Source organism: Lissotriton vulgaris, chromosome 8, assembly GCF_964263255.1.
Source record: "Lissotriton vulgaris chromosome 8, aLisVul1.2, whole genome shotgun sequence".
Taxonomy (NCBI): domain Eukaryota; kingdom Metazoa; phylum Chordata; class Amphibia; order Caudata; family Salamandridae; genus Lissotriton; species Lissotriton vulgaris.
Genome location: NC_141696.1, coordinates 372881017 through 372898981, shown reverse-complemented (window position 1 = coordinate 372898981; position 17965 = coordinate 372881017). Strand labels below are relative to the sequence as shown.

Here is a 17965-nt window from a genome sequence, read left to right as displayed (position 1 = left end):
TCACCAGCATAGCTCAGTATGGCCTCTTGCTAGTCATTTTTCAGTAATCTCAATCAATGAACCAGTAATCCAGCTTCCTATGGGAACAGCTCTTCATAGAATTAGAGAATAGACTGTCCTGAGCAGGATCTTCGCAAAAGGCTTTTGTAAAGCAGACACCTTCTGGTCACCCACAATCCACAAATTACTGCCTCCTCTTTAGAGTGGCATAATGAGATCCTGAAGAAAAATTGTGCATATTTGTGTTGTGGGATGAACACAAATTTGTTCGAAGACAGGTTTGTTAAAACTGCAAAATAACTTTATTGGTAAAAACATATTTGATAAAAAAGGCATCTGTAAAAACTCCCCACCCCCCGATTTTACACAAAAATGAAATATTCAAAATACTGGCTATGCCAAGTGCACGCAAGATTGAATTTTTTCAGCATCTGTACAAAGAGCTTCCAAGAGGGGAAGATTACACAGTTTCAAGAAATCTTGAAATTAGCAAAAAGCAACATGCATATGCAATATGCAGATAGTATCCACACATTCAAATAAAAAACATTCAAAAAATCTGTACACCATTGAAGAAGCAGCCATGCTGTGCTTAGCACCCATTGGAGAGTCAAGAAGGAGTCTTCACAGGATTCTAAGAGTTGTGTTTTTAGGAGTAGTTGCATGTGTGACCAGCTGCTGCTTGCAACTTCATCTCTTCCTTCCTCAGGGGGAATGTGTCGATGAGGTCGAAGATCTCGACAGCTGAGGCTGGGGAAGCATAGCGCTCCTTGTCCATACCATGTTTATCGACAATGACCATCTGGTATTTGTGATGAGGGATGCGCAACAACAGCCTGAAAAGCAAACAAAAAGCAACTTTTAGATGTCCAATGTTCAGTCATACAGAGTGACTTAGCCAGAAGCATTGTCAATGAGAAAATGAAATAGTCCACAGCAGAAGAGGAAAAATAAATAAAGGTCAACTCAAACCTTATGAAACCATCATTTTGAAACACTACATTAAACTGCTATAAACATGAATTATAGTGCCACCACATAGAATCTAAATCCCAATTAGCCTTAACACAGATTAGCAAAATTACTAAACATATATGTCTTATACTTTCTCTTTAAGCAGAAAATGCTTCTCTGTACTTAGAGTTATAAATTAGTGGGTTTCTGAATTTACAAAGCTTTTACTATGAGTAGCAGTGGCGGCTCCTCCGCAATGGTGGAGGAGCACCGCCTCACTGCATGGCTGAGAGCCAGCAGGTGACAAATAAAACATCATTTTATTTTTCATTTGGCGGCATGGAGCCAGCACGTGCTGGAGGGGAGGGGCCGAGGCACGGGAGAGGAGAGGAGAAGTGCTATGTGCACTATGTTCTAACTGCGCATGTGTGTTTGGCGAGCAGTCTCATGCCGGCCAAACACTCATGCACACTTAGGTTTCTCCAACGTGGCTGCGTTGAACAGCCAGGCTAGCGAAACCCCACAGACTTCCTTTGCAGCCTCTCGCAGGCCAATCCCTGTGCTCCTCTCATAGCAGGAGAGCAGCGCAGAGTTTGCACAGGGAATATATCCATGGGGCTCCTGGGACCAGGAAGAGCACATGAGGCGTGACGCAGGAGATGGCTGGCAGCGGAAAGTAAGTTCTTTTTAAAAATATTATTATTTATTAACACTCCTTCGCCCTGTGCTCCCCCTCCTGCGCTCCCCTCAAAGGCACACCCACCCATTGTTTGTGGCAGCTGGCATGGAACATGACACACCTGCTCATACAAACAGCTTTGTGAATGGAGCCAGCTATGTGTTCTACCATTTTTAAACATAAACACAAGGATGAAACCGCACCATACACAATTTTGCAAGCGACAGTCTATGCTATGAGTTCAACTCAGACAAGTGTTATGTTCTGTAACCCCTCCCATGCTGGTGACGAACCCCAGCTGTCACGCCCCGCGGTGGGCGTGTGCTGATGACGGCTGGGGTTCGTCACGGCCCGCCCTGTTCTTTTGTTTACCGCACAGCGGTAAAATCGCAGCCGCAGCGAAGGGGTTAAACTACTATTGGGTATAAGAAAAGTGTAGTTTGATAATAAAGGGACATGAAGATAGAGTCCAATAAGGAGGTTGAAAAGCCCAGCCTGATGAGATTGTAAGTTTTATAAAAGACTATTGGGTAAAAGAAAAGTGTAGTTTGATAAGCGAGGGAGAGGAAGAAGGAGTCCAGGGAGAGGGTGAAAATCCCATGTCTTATGAGTTTATAACTTTTATAAACCACTATTTAATATAAGAAAAGTGTAGTTTAATCAGCAAGGGAGAGAAAGATCAAGACCAATGAGGAGGTTGAAAATCCCATGTCTGATAAAATTGTAAGTTTTATAAACCACTATTGGGTATAAGAAACGTGTAGTTTAATCAGCCAGGGAAAGATCCAGTCCAATGAGGAGTGTGAAAAGCCTATGTCTAATACTGTTTGATCGGGGCCCTTGTCTTAACTGAGTTCAGTAATGTTGGACTTGGCCTTCTCTACAGGGTCACCCCAAACATTTTGAATTTACCCCTCCTGTATTCTAAACGTGTTTTGGGGGGTTTTAGGACTCTGTGCACTTTACCACTACTAACCAATGCTAAAATGCTTGTGCTTGCAAGGTAATGTTGGCTTACACCCAACTGGCACATTTAATTTACTTATAGGTCCCTAGTAAAGGGTCACTAAATGCACCTGGGGTCTGTAAATTAAATGCTACTAGTTGGCCTGCAGCACTTATTGTGCCACCCACTTATGTGGCCCTTGAAACATGTCTCAGGCTTGCCATATTAACCTGCATGAAGTTTTAAACTGCCATCTTGACCTGGGAAAATAAACCTTTTACCAGGCCTAAATCTTCCTTTTTAATCCACATGTCACCCCTAGGGGCAGGGTGCATTGAATTAAAAAAGTTGAGCATGTACTTTTAAGTTGGTCTGGGAGAGGCTAGCACGTAACTACATTAGAGTAGAACAACTCTAATTAGCTAGTGTTATAAAAGAGTCTGTGTCTGTAAATGCCCTCAAACGATAGAGTGCTTCAAAGCATTGCTGTGGGTGTGTAAGCAAAATGTGTATAGCTGAATATCTGAGCAACGGCTGAAGGGGATTCAGCCACGCTGGGCAGACTTACTAAATGAATGGCACAATAACTGAAAACTGGTTGAAGTGTGCCCACCCATTTTCGAAATGATATATGCTGTGCTGGAGGAAAGTAAAATGTGAATGTCACAAGAACTGATCAGTGCTTGACATTGGCTGTGGCAGGGGTAAGTATAGGGGCTCATAGTGCAAATGGATAACTTCATTGTGAATCAACCGCAGTCTGCTCTTTCACAATGTAGCACATCTTGCAAAGAATTTTCTCCAGGCATCGGGGACAAATGTAGCATAATGTGATTTTGTCTTATAGTGTGTGTTGCAACATGAACTCATATTTATCTTTTTCTCTTAGCTTTGTTGGAGACGTTTTTGGCAGTGTTGGATGTTCAGAGAGGTTTTTGTCAATGTTGGGTCTTTGTGTCAGATAAGTGTGAGTTTGAGACCTGTTCTTGTGATCACACTGTACTACACTCTCCCAGCATTCGATTATTTAACTTCATGCCATACCTTTTTGCACCCAACACACAGCAATCACTTCTACAAGTACCTTTGTATTCAACCTATAGTTGTAGTTAGAAAACAGAGATGAGGACGTTTTCTGGCCCCCTATGAAGATGGCCACCTCTGTGAGCTCTGCAGGGACGGAGGCCTTTGGGAGTTCCCATTAAGCTTCCTGCAGGGCTCTTCTCCTGTTCAACAGCACCCCAATAGGGGGAAAGCATGGGGTGCATGACAGCAATGACGGCAGGACCTGCATCTGAGATCAATGACCACGTTTGACAAAGAGGCCATGCTGCCCGACCACACTGCTGCCAAACCTCAAGGCAAAGGCTCCCTCGCCTCGTTACCCCAGAGCAAATTCATGGATCCCCTGCTCCCGCACTTGCCAGTCCACACTGGCTGATCCTGTTGACCTCTGCCGAATCGGAGGCTATGGAGTTCTGAGGAGATGCTTAGGATCCTCCCCCTACATATCGCTTTCCTGGCCGGGACTCCCTGTACACGGTGACTCCCTGAGGCTGTAAAGGAAAACTGCAAGGTGCGATTCCATCACTGCCACCTAGTCTGGAAAAGCCCCTGCAGAGCAGTTGTTTCAGCTCCTCATGGAGCGATGATATGGGCCTCTATGGCCACCCCTTGAACTTTACCTTTGCAGCCTGAATCACCCCTTCGTGGAGGGGTGCGGCCCTCTGACCACAATTGTTGCTTCCGACTGCACTACCACAGGAGCCCCTCCACTCCCTTCATCCCCAGTTTTGTGCCTACGATGAGTGAGTGCTTTTCTGTACCCTCATTCCCCCCTCTTATCACATGTGGAGATACCGTACCACCCATCCCATTACTCATCATTTGCTGGTAGCGCACCCCCTCACCTCCCGCCTTATGGCGGACCTTCAGATGCTCAGTTGTAATCTCATTCCTGCCCTTGCACACTGCTGCTTATCTCCCCCCGGAACCCAATACTAATGAACACCCTTCCTTGAGGTGTTCTTGTTTAAATATTCTACAACACAGGAACTTCTCCCTGGCCTCCCCCCTCCCCTGTTCTTTTTTCCGTCCCATTGTCCATCGTCCACCTACCGACTTTGATGTGAGCATTTGATGTAGCAGACCTCCTGACAAAAACCTAGGCACTCACCCCACCAATCACATGGCCACTTACTGTGCACCTGCGCTGCACTTGCTTTTGTTTTGCACAATCCATTTATTTGCCTTCTCCCTCCCCAACTTCTCTCTCCCCTCCAACTGGTTTCCTACTTCTGCTTCTCCCACCGTCCCCTATTATTCTCCCAACTTGTCTCCTCAGCTGCCACAAGATCTGGTGAGGCTAGTCCTGCTTTAGTGCCTCTGAACCCACCTTACTTTGCACATATACAAGCTACCTTCTTCTCTAACTCCCTCCATGTTTGAAATCAGACACTACTGCTCGACCACTTGATACCTCTATATACGGGGTGCAAAGGGGCGACTGCTTACCCTACGGCTCGCCCCTGAGTTTTACGTGACTGCATCTTGGCCCTCCCTACGGTGATGAGTACTGCCCTTTGAATCACATCCTTGAATGTTAAAGGTCCAAGGCATTACGTGAAAAGCAAGAAAATCCTCTCCCACTTGTCCTCCAAACACACTGCTAAAGCCCCATTGCAGGAGACACATCTCTCCACCCTTGTGGCAGACAAATTGAAATGAGACTGGGTGGGCAACATTATCCACAGTTTCAGATCTACTATCGTGGACCCTACAGGACCCCCGCCCTTCGAGTGCCCTAGAAAATGTTGGGTGGCACTCCTCCTACGTTACTAGCCTGCATACCCTGCATGGTTCTACAGGCTCCTAGCCTTCGAGTGCCCTAACAAATGTGGGGTGGTACTCCTTCTTTGTTATTAGCCTGCATGGTACTACAGACTTGGTTACGCGCTTCCTAAACTACACATAGGAGACAGGATACTGGGTGCTGACTATCTATGCCCCTACTGGAGAAAAACATATTTTGTTTCTTAAACTTAATAGACTCATCCCAGAACTGGGGTCATCTTGGGTGGCAACTGGAATTTAGCCCCGGATGCCAAACTGGACTGTACCAAGCCGGTTGATGTGCCTAACAATGGGGCCAGAGCGTTTCTACAAGACGTCATGGACGGCCAGGGCCAGCTTGACATCTGGCATCTGCTTCATCTGCATGACAAGGAAGTCTCGTACATATCACCAGTTCAAGGGACACAATCACGGCTGGACTATTTTCTCTCCTTTCACCAGCTAACGCCCTTTGTGATGTACTTCGAGATATTAGAGGGATCACTCTCGGACCATGCCCCTGTGGGTCCTGATATTCACGGGGCCTGACTACGCTGATCCATAAACCTTGGCACCTTAACCCTTCAAATTACAATATGCCAGAAAAAAAACACCGCTTGAAATCCCATGTAACCGCATACTATGAGGAGAACTGGCAGTCTGTAATCTCTGCACGAAACCTATTTATGGTAAGATTATGCATGACACAGCTATTGCTGACAAATGGTAGAGGGAACAACAAGGCTTTTTAGAAGAAGATAACAAATGCCAATCATGAGCATACATGAGCCAATCAACACCAAACCTCAGGCGACGGCTTGAACCCACAAAGGCGGCAATCAACCACCTGTACACATCCAAGGCAGAATATATGCACGGCATTATGAACAAGGGGTAAAAGCCGGAAGGCTCTTAGCTGCTCAACTTAAACAACAGGAGACGGCTGCTGCAATCCCAGCCATTTGTAATGGATCAGGTGACCTGCTTTTGAAAGCCCCTAGAAATACCCTCAGAATTCATGACATAGTACTAGGCCCCATACAGCTCAGAAACTGGTGGAGACCTGAGAGGGAGGACCACTTCTTTGCAACTCTCAAATTGTCATGCCTTAATGTCAATGGCGGGGCTCTCCTAGAAGGGAAGATCTCCTACAGCAAGACCCCTAGAGAGGACAGTTTCCCCAGATAATTTTTATAAATGGTTGAAGTCAGACATTCTGGACTCCCTGTACAATTTGTACAAAGAGGTGGAACGAACGTCGACCTCTCAGCTCTATCCTTCTAGGTGCTAATCATTGTCCTTCCGAAACCAGGGAAGGACCCTTTACTTTGCAGCACCTATTGTCTGAGATCCCTTTTAAATGTGGATATTAAAATCCTGGCTGGCATATTGTCCTCCCATCTTAAACGTGTAATCCATAACATCATCTATTAGGACTAGGTAGTCTTTGTGCCCGGATGCACATCCCACAATCACTTAAGCACTATTGGTCACCTCCTCTGGTAAATCAGAGACTTACCAGAGGAGGTCCTCACCCTCTCACCTGACGCAGAAAAGGTGTTTGACCAGACCTCCTTAACATGCTCATGAGGCCTGGACTGGCTGATAATTTCATCACTAAAGTCAAATGGCTCTACAGTAATCCAATGGTTTAGGTCAACTGCGGAGGCTTTGTATCCAAACTCTTTCCTATCTACCGGGGTACCCAACAGGGATGACATTTCCAACCATCATTGTTTCTCTTATAGAAACTCTGGCGGCAGCCATAAGACAACATGCCTCCATATCAGGCGTGCCTACGCCTGCTGGCCGTTCAAATATATTATCTTATGTAGATGACATTTTATTAACACTCACAAAGCTCAGCCTTTCCCTCCCTCCCTCATGTCTCATATCAGATTTTGTCTCTATAGCAAGCTATAAGATTAACTGGATTTAAAGTGAGGCGTTACCCATGTACCAAGTCACAAAGATAAATCGACTCCACTACCTGGGCGACACACTCAATCGAGGTCTGGAGAAAATGGTAACTGATAACCTAGACTAACTGATAACCGGATCTCAACTGGACTACGCAAAATGGACACTCTGTCACTCTGGGGCAGGATACAAGTTATGAAAATGGTTGTAGTACCCAGGTTTACATATGGGCATGTTACTACTCCCAGGCAAACTATCCCTTCTATGAACAATTGACAGTGACATTAAAGCCTTCATATGGGGCCATTCCAAACCCTGGCTGGAAATTCAGAAACTGAAGGTCATCCAGCAGCGAGGGGGGCAGCCCCCCCCCCACCATGTGAAGTATTACTACACTGCTTTGCAGTTATCACATTTGGCCAAACTGTGAGCCCAAACAATAGACATGCCCACCTATCAGTTGCCATCGAACATCTCCTTATCTTTGCCAGCCCGGGGTACAACTACTTTATAAACCCAATCCCCCACTTCCCTGACACAGAACCTGATCATTTACTCCAAGGTGAAGTCCTGATTCCGCATCCAAGACCAACTGTGGACAGACATGTGGTTGCACAAACATGCACCCATTTGGAACAACGCAGTACACAAGATAGATGGCAGCATTATAAGCTGTGGTTTGTGGTGCAGAGCTGGCATACTGACCGCAACCAGCTAATTTTGCCCAGGGACATCTGCCCTTTCGAATGGCTCCAAGAGAAATTCAAACTATGCTAATCCACACCTTGCCAGGCTGTGAGAATCCTGGCAAAGAATACTGCAGACAGACTACACAGAACCTGTTTGGGCCACACTCGGGTCAGGTCCCGACAAAGGAGTCCAGGAATCCAGAATGAAACTGGGCCTTTTTAAAACATTACAAGACTGGTACTGGGCCCTTTATAAACTCTATTCAGCAGGCTTACTTTACCATTCTAAATGTTGGAGATGTGACCAACCGGACTATACCATAGTTCACATTTTTAGTGTTTGTCCCCAAATCCGGCCATTTTGGAGGGAAGTAGAATCTACCCTTAATGAGACCCTGCATTTGCCTCAGACCGTCCTGCGGCAATTTATTATATTACACAATATGGATGACTTCCCCACCCTTACCACCCACAAGGTGCTTATTAGCCACAGCCCACACCAAGGCAAAATACAGCATCCTTCGTCTGTGGAGATTGCCCTACCTCCCCAACCATGATGAATGGATAACCGAAATGTACAAAATAGCCTCATATGAGCGGATTATATACAGAGAGCCGGACAAAACAGAAATTTAGTAGAAGATCTGGTTTCTCTTTTTGGGCACAGACCCCGTTGCCTCAAGGGCATGTGTCCTGTAGCTGCAGCCTGCACTAGGAGGTTAGATAAGGGCACTTGTGGCATCCCTTCCTCCCTACTTCTGATGGAGTAACCCCATCCGACGAAATCTAAATCAGGCACAAAGGTAGATTTGATGACACTGTTGAGGATAGACCAAAAATGCATCTTCAGACACACCACAACTGACTGGAAAGAGTTGGATTTAGTGCGCTGAAGGCTCAAGAAAGAAAAGTCTCTCTAAGCCTGATCAGGGTTCCACAGAGAGGCTTTCATAAAGGTGTACCTAGCAACCTCGCAGTATTAGACACCGGGTGCAATGGACATGAACAGGAATTCAAACCATAGCCTATTTTTTTTCATAGTGATCTGTTCAGGTAGAAGATGTACTTGGTCGATGTGAAACTGTCAAAGCACTAACCCAACCATAGCTGGCAATATGCATTTAGTGGTGATTGTGTGGCTAGCGGCTGGCTGAACGTGTGGCAATCAGCTGGCAGAATGTACGGCTGTCGGCTGGCAGAAAGTGAAGCTGGCGGAATGTGTGGCTGTCATCTGGTGGAATGTGTGGCTGTTGGCTGGTGGAATGTGTGTATTGGTTTGCAAGAGCTGTGTTTGTATAATACGTTGATGAGTGGCTGATTGGCAGTGTAATTGCTGTTTTAGTCCAGTTGGTGTATGAATGTGATGGGACCTTGAATTGTGGTGGTTTGTTGATGTGAGTATTGTGTGTGTTGGGTATGTGGTGGGCAGTATGAATGACCTTGTTTGGCATGCATTAAAATCGTGTGAATGGACCGTAAAGTCGTTGGTTCCTTGACGCAGCTTTATGGCTCACTAACATTAAATGAGGAGTTCAATAGTCAGATAATGGTAATAGTATTGATGCTTTGACCTTATTACTACTGGTAGTGCCAAAAGCAAAAGGTATGAATTTGTGCTTCAGTTGTGGATAGACTCAGAAGGAACATTTACAGTACTGCACATTTCTGAGAACTGGACAACTGGGGTTCAATGGGAGTACAGCTGTGGAACTTCCATTAACCCTGTTTTCATTCTTTCCTGGTGTGGGCACTAGGCCCAGCCACACAAGTAGGGTAGCATTTTATCTGGACAAGTGGGTTAATGCTGGGTGGTACGAATTTTGTGAATTCCTGCAGATTCCAGAAGTTTCCATCACAGAAATGGAAGAAAAATTTGTGATTTCAGGCAAAGTTTGAGGTTTGCAGGGCATTGCAGGTAAGAACACCTTGTGGAACTCTAGAATCCCCTGGTTATCTACATTTCAAAAAAGTATGTGGTTAGTAGGTTTGCATGGGTGGCGACACAGCAATGACCCAAATATCACAAATAACTCTATTGCCTTCTGTTTTGGTCTCTTGGCCCACCACCAAAAGTGGGGTACTATTCTTATCAGGAGACGTTTGGGAACTCAGGGTAGCAGGACATTTGTGGCTCTACACAGATTTCAGAACCTTTTGTCAAAGAAATGTGAGCCAAATGTGTGTTTCTTACCAAAGTTTGACGTTTGCAATGGCTTCTGGGTAACATTACCTACAAAGAGCCATGCAAGTCATGCACCCCTGGACTTCTCTGGTTGTCTAGTTTTAAAAAATGTGCAGGGTTACTAGGTTTCCCAATGGGCCGGCTGGCCCAGAGCCCAAAATCTGCAGCTACTCACTTTGTACAAAAGGGTCAGCTTTCTGTGGAAAAATGTGATGTGCCCATGTTGCCATTTCTTCTCCCACGCACTCTGCTAGAGCATGCTAGAACATGCCAGAACGCGCATTGATTTCATTTCCATGTATTCTTAGGGAGGTGCCTGGCTCCCGGTGAGCCGGGCGCCTGTTTTAATGATTTTATCAGTTTTGTTCTCACGTTTACTTTCCTTACTTTTGTTTTTCCAGTAGCAACTCCCCCAGTGGAGCCTCGAGGTGCTGTAGGGGTTGATGGGCCCCAGTTAAAATACTCTTTTTATTTGGCCACGACTTTTACTCTCCAGCCTGACACTCTGTTAGGACACGCCCCCCCCCCCTCTACCTGTTAATTTAATACAAAAAAGGGTTACAAAATGAACATTTTGAAATTAAAAGTGTCATTCTGCCGCTTAAAATGAGTAGACAAACAATGTGGTCATGAGCTCCTCCAGTGGGTAATTATTCTCAATAGTAATCAGGAAAGAGATTTGTGTGGGTTGTACCTGATTATGTTGAAAATCTCACTGTATCCCTTTTCTTTATGAACACATAGATGCATTGTTCCATTTACCTTATAACTCCTCCATCCACTTATCTGCTTCCCATTCTTCCTTCTTTTTCCTTTTCGAGTCTCCCCCATTTCTACATACTATTTATACTCCTCTCTTAATACTCCTCTTATAGTCAAGTCAATTGCCCCCTTCCCAATCACTATGTTTATTTCTTTAGCTTTCACCCTGCCTATACCTTAGTATCCCTCTACAACTACCAAACGTCTAGAAATTCTACCCTTACTTCTACCTTACTAAACATCTCTACCTAATTCCTGGTACCTTTAACCCAACCTCTCCATCAGGACCCTCCGCCCCGTCTATCCCCTTCTATTGCTACCAATATCCTTATGCCATATCCCTGAAACTCCTCTACCCCGCCACTATCTAAACCCTGTAACTCTATCCCTTTCTATAACCTACTACCTTTACCCAACCAAGACCCTACTATAGAAGCTCCATGCTTTATTACCCCACTCATACCCTAATACCTATAAGTTCTACTTCCTTATTTACCTCTGGCTAAATCATAGGACTTATTTTCAGTCCCCTCTCTATTATACCTGCCCCTTTTTCACAACGTAAATGTTTTCTTATGCTGTTTTCTTCAATCTATAACCCTTTACTTATTTATTTTAAACATTTGTTTATTGGCATTTGGTTTACTGTAACCACCAAAGACACATCCATCGACATTTAGGAGCTTATTTATAAGCCCCTTGCTCCGCTGGTGCGTCACATTTTGTGACGCTCCGGTGGCGCAGAAGCCTGCTCCACATTTACCAGCCAGCTCAAAGACACTTTTTTTTGGCTTAATGCTGCATTTTAAATATTGTTCACTTTAAAGCAGTTCCCAGCAACATCCGTGGCTTTTTGACACTGCCCCACATTTACGAGAAATCATAAGTCTGAGGCAGTTCCAAAAACCTACGGGGAGGCGTAAGGGAGGCATAACGAGAAGAAATAACTTTGTTTCTCCTTGTTTTTCCTTTTTCTATATGTGATGCATAGAAAGAGGAAAGGCCCTTCCTGCTCAAAAATAATCACCTCTCAATGGAGGCACCCTTGCAACATGATGCAAAGATGCCTACATTGGCGCACAGAAGCCCAATGTGCACCAGCGCAGGTGGAATAGGACAGGAATGTGCCGTATCGAATAGAAACAGCAAACTCTTGCCCTTAACTTTTGCTGTAGGGCAGCGCAGCAGGAAGGCCTTCATCTATAACCCTTTATGCTCTGTATATTTTTGTTGTTGAACATCAACAAACATTTCTAAAGAAAGGGGGTTTCTCAAGTTGGATTTTCACCAAAATGGATTTTCAGTAACCTGGGGTCATCAGGTTATATATCCTAGTCTGGTTTTACTCCAAAATGAGGTACAGCATGTGGAATAGTAGGTGAGGATCATGCTTCTTCCTCTTTGAGCCATGAATGCTACATCACAAAACTGCTGTTATCATGAAATCGCATGGCAGATATTAATTGATAATTGTCCGTCAGACCAAATCATCTTGCATCGGGGCACCCGTCAAGGTTACCCGCACTCACCATTATGATTTGCCCTTTTAATCAAACCCATAGCACAGTATATTCAGATTAATTGAAATTTTGTACCACCCTTACCTTCTTGGTCTAATATAAAGCTATATGCAAATAATATGGCTTTATTTTTAACCCTGACTCCTCGTAATATTAATACAGCTCTTCAATTGATTAAAGCTTTCTTGATTGTGGGGGCTATAAAATCAATGAGTCAGTCACCTATTTTATGATTTTTTTATTTTAATCCCTTGGACCCGCCCCCAGGACTCTGCCGAGTCTTGGGGGTTGGTCCAGGGGATGACACTGCTGCTGGGGGAGTGGTGGGCACTGCGCATGAGGTGTTTGGCTGTCCATCTCAGGCTGGACAAACCCCCTCATGCGCAGTGAAGCTCTCTCAAGCCCCAGCTGCGTTGCTGGTGCTCGAGAGAGCAGGCTCAGGCTCCCAGTCTGCCTTGGAGCGCAAATTGCTCATGCCAATCCTAAAGCTGCTCTCATGCGAGATCAGCATTAGGATTGGCCGCAGAACAGGCTGGGAGCCTGTGACCAGGGCCAGAAGCAGGAAGAGCTTTTATGATTTTTTGGCCAATACCCTCCCCACCTTCCTCCTCCACCCTGCTCTGCCCCGGCCCGCCCCAGCCTTCCCACACTTTGGCAATGGATGGGCCACTACTGCTGAAGCATTTGGAGGTAGCAAACCTAAGGTGGTGTATTCAAATCCCTAAATCACCTAAAAAAGTAAGGTATAAACAAGTCTTTAAACCTCATTTGGATGTTCAAATATGAAATATTTACTAAATAAAGAATCTCTAAGGTCAACCCAGAGACGCCATTGAGATATTGTAGGTTTCTATCTTCTGGCCTGACCGAAGGTATAATAAGGAAATAGGCAGATTTATCTATTTTAAAGGTAGGGTATTGTTATGACAGTGCTAGTTTAAAATCATCCCAAAACCTTTTTACAGAAAAAAAAATGAAAGTGCATTCTAATTTTTTATATGCATATACCCAAATACGTGCAGTCTTCCATAATCTGTCAGCGGTGGATATAGACTCTCCCAGAAAGACAGCTGTTTAGGGAAGACAAAGTTATCATAACTTTGAGGTATTGGTACAAAGAACCTCATTCGGGTTCATAGAGAAGAAAAGATAAAAATGAGATAGGCACACCAATAGCTAATAAAAACGCAAAGGGAAAGGTATTATGATCTCAGTTATTCAAGTTTTAGAGGGGTCAAATGTCATCACATGGCCTTTTTCAATGGCTGGATGCTGTACCTTACACAGCGAGTTATAAATAAGATATGCCCGCTGTATCCAGAAACTGGCCAACGTGTAATCAGGAAAGGGTTTCGGGACATGTTCTGGGCCTACTATAGTTTAGAGACATTTAGAAGGGGGGTGTTTCAGGCAGAAGGTAAGGCAATCGGGTTGAATATTCTTCCCTCTTCCAAAATGACTCTTACGGGATTATCTGATGTTGAATGGCCAGAGCATCACAACACTGAGCACTTTATATTCACAGCCATGGTTTTACCTGCTCTTAGATGATTACTACCTATTGGAAATTCTCTACTGCCCCTAGGGTGGGCGAGTGGGAAGGGAAAATCCTAAAGGTCAGTTAGAAGGACGCATGGTTTTATGAAAAAGCCAATCGTGCCACCAAGTACTTTAGTAAATGGATAACATGGGCCAGGGGGTAGTAGTGAATAGTTTTTTTTTATGTGCAGTCTCTTTCTGACCATATGAACGTTAAAGAAGGATAAGCACTGACACTTTTTGATGCAGCAGACTTTAAATATTTCGAGCTATATGCTGCACTGGCATTTTAAGTGCCAGAACAAGGAAAATAAGCACGATTAATGTTGTGACTGCGCTCAGCGTTGCTTTTTTCTAAAAGTCTATGGATGTTTATAATTATGTGCACAGTCACTTTAAGGGCTCGTATTTCTGAAAAAGCTTGAAATCAAGAGCTGAATTATTCTGCACTAGGGTGTCACCATAGATTTTCTTTTGGCTTGTATGTATGGGGGTTTAGGGGATTGTAGTATATAGACTGATTGAGGTAGAACTGTGTTTCACTATTTGCCATATGTGTCTATGAATCTGTATTATTTGTTATGAATTTACCTTCACTGGAATAGTGTGTTAAAGTCACTTAAAAAAATATGAAAAAGAAATTGCATAACAGTGGATTTGAGAAACATTTGAATGGAAAAGAAGGGACAAAATGAGGTAAACACAAGGAGATGATGGACGGAGCACTGAAACTTTTCAGACACTCAGTAACAGATCTGGGTTGAATCCATCATTGTTCTTTAGCTCACTTCACCACCCGACTTCAAACCCAGCTATATACCAAACAGTCTTGACGCTGTGCCTCATAGGAACAGTTCTGCCATAACTGCCAAGCCAGGTCTTCCCTGGATCGGAAACAAGCATCCTGGGACCGGAGAAATGAGGCATGAACAAAACAGACATACTAGGGACAAAAAATAGGGAACAAAAATCGGAGGCCTGACTGGCTAGAGAAAAGCTGATGAGAAACGAATATCTTTTTCCAGAGAACTTCAGCAGGAGAGCCCTGCTGGATCCGGGGCATTGACTTATAAAGTGCCTTCACTAACTAAGACAGACAAGAATGAACCACCAATGGACCATGTCTAGTGCGAGCAACATCAGCAGTTCAGTTAAATTTACAAAGCAGGTATAGCCAGTTCCTGGATTGTATACGTTAGCACCAGATACTACTTCAACGACCAACAACATAAGGACATACTTGCAATTCTCAATAGAAGGAATTTGGTAAGAGTTCCTGATTGAACAAGACTTTATGGTGTTTAAAACGGGTACCAAACAAATTCTACAAAACGGTGGAGAGAGCAGAATTCGATATCCACTGATATTTCATTATGAGTATTAAATTGACTTATAATAAAAGACTAAACAAGATGTTGATTTGACACATAAAAATTGGAATGGAAATCAATACAATAATTAAAATTGCATTACCTGATTTGCAGGCTAAGTGATGGGGACAGGAGTCTTCGTCCAATTCTTCCTAATTGTGCAGGAAAAACACCAACAAGCTCAATCACAGTGATGTGTCTTAGGTCTAGACCACACTGGGCTTGCTAAAAGAGTAAAGCAAATATTATAAAATACTGCTGTAATTTTGGGAGTTAAAACTGTGAAATACATAAAATGTTATTTTTTTTGAAAAAAAAATTATTCATCAAACTGATTTGCTACAGAAATCTTTATAAGTTCAGGAATACACTTAAGCTTTAGATATTAATGATTAGTATGTCTGTGCACGCTTACCTTCTTCAGCTGCGGAAGATGTCACGTATCACCACATCCCACTTTCATGTACAATTATTTCTTTGATTATTTTACAGAAAGGAATGTTTTGAATACAATTTTTCTAATTATGATATGATGCTTTCTAGAATTTATTTTCAGAAAAGAATTAAACCTCATCCGTAAACTAAGGATATGGAAGTTGCATGATATTTCTTTAGGTCCCCTACAGTTATAGACCCTGCCAAGGCATACAAAAAAAGCTTAACCTGTTTAATGAGGCCCTTAAAGAATACATTTTAACATTCGAAGAAGGAAGAGCTCACATATTTCGTAAGGCACACAAGAAGGAAGATGTTTTAAATAATGTTTGGAAGAAGGAGAAAGATGAATAAAAGAAGAAAATGGTATAACCTAAATTAAAATTAGATAGACAACAAAAAGGGAAACTATCTTAAGTTGTGATTCGCCTTCTCTAAATATTTCTCAAATGGAGGCCCTGAATCTATCGGACTGCTCTTGGCGTGCAGAGCCTTGTCTACTGCTGATTGCAAATCTGCTATTTGATGAGCCTGGTCTTTATCTTTGCTATTTTTGCCCATACTGTGGGTTTAAAATCCTCCAAAACTGAAAAAAGAGGCCTTACTTCTATTAACAAGGAAAAATTCAACAATAAATTTCCTCATCTCTTCCAGCCTTTCTTGGTTGAAAAGGAGAAACCTATCCAGCTGCCACCCGGGCCTTTCCTTCCTCACCATTACCAGCTCCACCAGAATATAGAAAACTGAATGATCATTAAAGGCGTTTGCCGTAGTATCTGAGCCCACCTATTTAATTGACTGGGAAATATTATTGAAATCCAGACGAGAAGCTGTTCTATAATGCTGTGAAAAACATTCAATGTAGAGAACCCAGATGATTCTGACATTATGGATCTATTAATTGAAAATCTTGCTTTAAAGTATCAATCACTCTTTTAGTTTAGCACGTTTTGGCTATATTTTATGTATTGAATGTTAAATCCTGAAGTAGTTAAAGTCCCCTTCCAGAATCTTTAGTACCTCAGCCCCCATTGCAATGTTGTGAATCTGCAATAGTGCTTCCACCTCATCAGCAACTGGGCCATAATAATTAACCAATTTCAATGGGCTTCCATTGGCCACAACTTTAATCCATAACGACCTGACTAGCGGGTCTCTAATTACTTCCCTTTTCACCCAATCTACTTTCTGTGCCAAAAAAATCGCAACACCCCTTACCGCTAATCCTGCTGAAGTGAAGTACGCATAGGGATATTTTTTAAGAATGAAAATCTTTGGGGGAAATATTCTTGAGGTGGGTGTTCTTCAAAAATATTACCTCGGGGGAAAGTGACGTTAACCATCATTTCAGGCACCGGCATTTATGCCTACTTGCAATGCCATTAACACTGCAAGAGATCAGCCTAACCTTAAGCACCATTGTAAAGATGTAATCTACTGTCTACCACAGTTTTTATGTACCTGGCCATAAGCATATCAAAATTCTGCTTATGTTTGCTATAAGTGCTGCCCCCAACCCTGACACCCACCCAAAAAGATTTCAGTGACCCTCCACACACCCCATTCCACCAAGGGGAAAGTACCTACAATATCCCCTTGCCACGCTTCATAGCAAATAAGGGCCATGGTATTGCACACTTGAACCAGCAAAAAAAACACACCGGCTCCTCCAATATTAACCTTCAAAAGTGTAATTCAATTCATTTTAAAGGACAACATCAGACAACGTTCATTCTTATTTCCTCATTTTCTGAATTAACTCATGAGCCTCTCTAAGGCTAGAGACCAAATAAAACTTCTGTTTTATTGACACCTTCAGTTTGCACAGTTGTACTATGGATGCCTGAGCTCTGAATAAATCTACCATCTTGCCAAACTCCCTTTGACAACGAGCCACTGAGTTTGACATTTCTGAAAAATGCGACAATGACGTATTTCTGGAGTTAAAAAAACTTTCTTCTCAATTGTCTTTGCCAAGATGTGCTCCTTGATTCAATGGTCAGAGAAATTAACCAAAATGGTATGAGGATATTTTGCGCTGGGAGAGCACTGAGCAGGAACACAGTGGTCCTTGTAATGGTTAAAATCAGGCAGTACATAAGACTTGATAAAAGAGTCAACCCAATTGAGGTGCCTG

General features: G+C 43.4%; 1 protein-coding gene across 2 annotated transcripts in view; it reads right to left on the bottom strand.

Moving 5' to 3' along the window:
- Positions 1-279: 279 nt before the first annotated feature.
- SRPX (sushi repeat containing protein X-linked) overlaps positions 280-17965 on the bottom strand; it is a 401322-nt gene continuing 383636 nt past the window's right edge. For both annotated transcript variants that reach the window (XM_086934154.1, XM_086934155.1), the window contains 2 exons: positions 15497-15618; positions 280-836 (listed from right to left, as the gene is read on the bottom strand). In XM_086934154.1, the coding sequence (XP_086790280.1) occupies positions 650-836; positions 15497-15618 (309 nt within the window). In that variant the 3' untranslated portion in view covers positions 280-649. The remainder of the gene's footprint in view (positions 837-15496; positions 15619-17965) is intronic.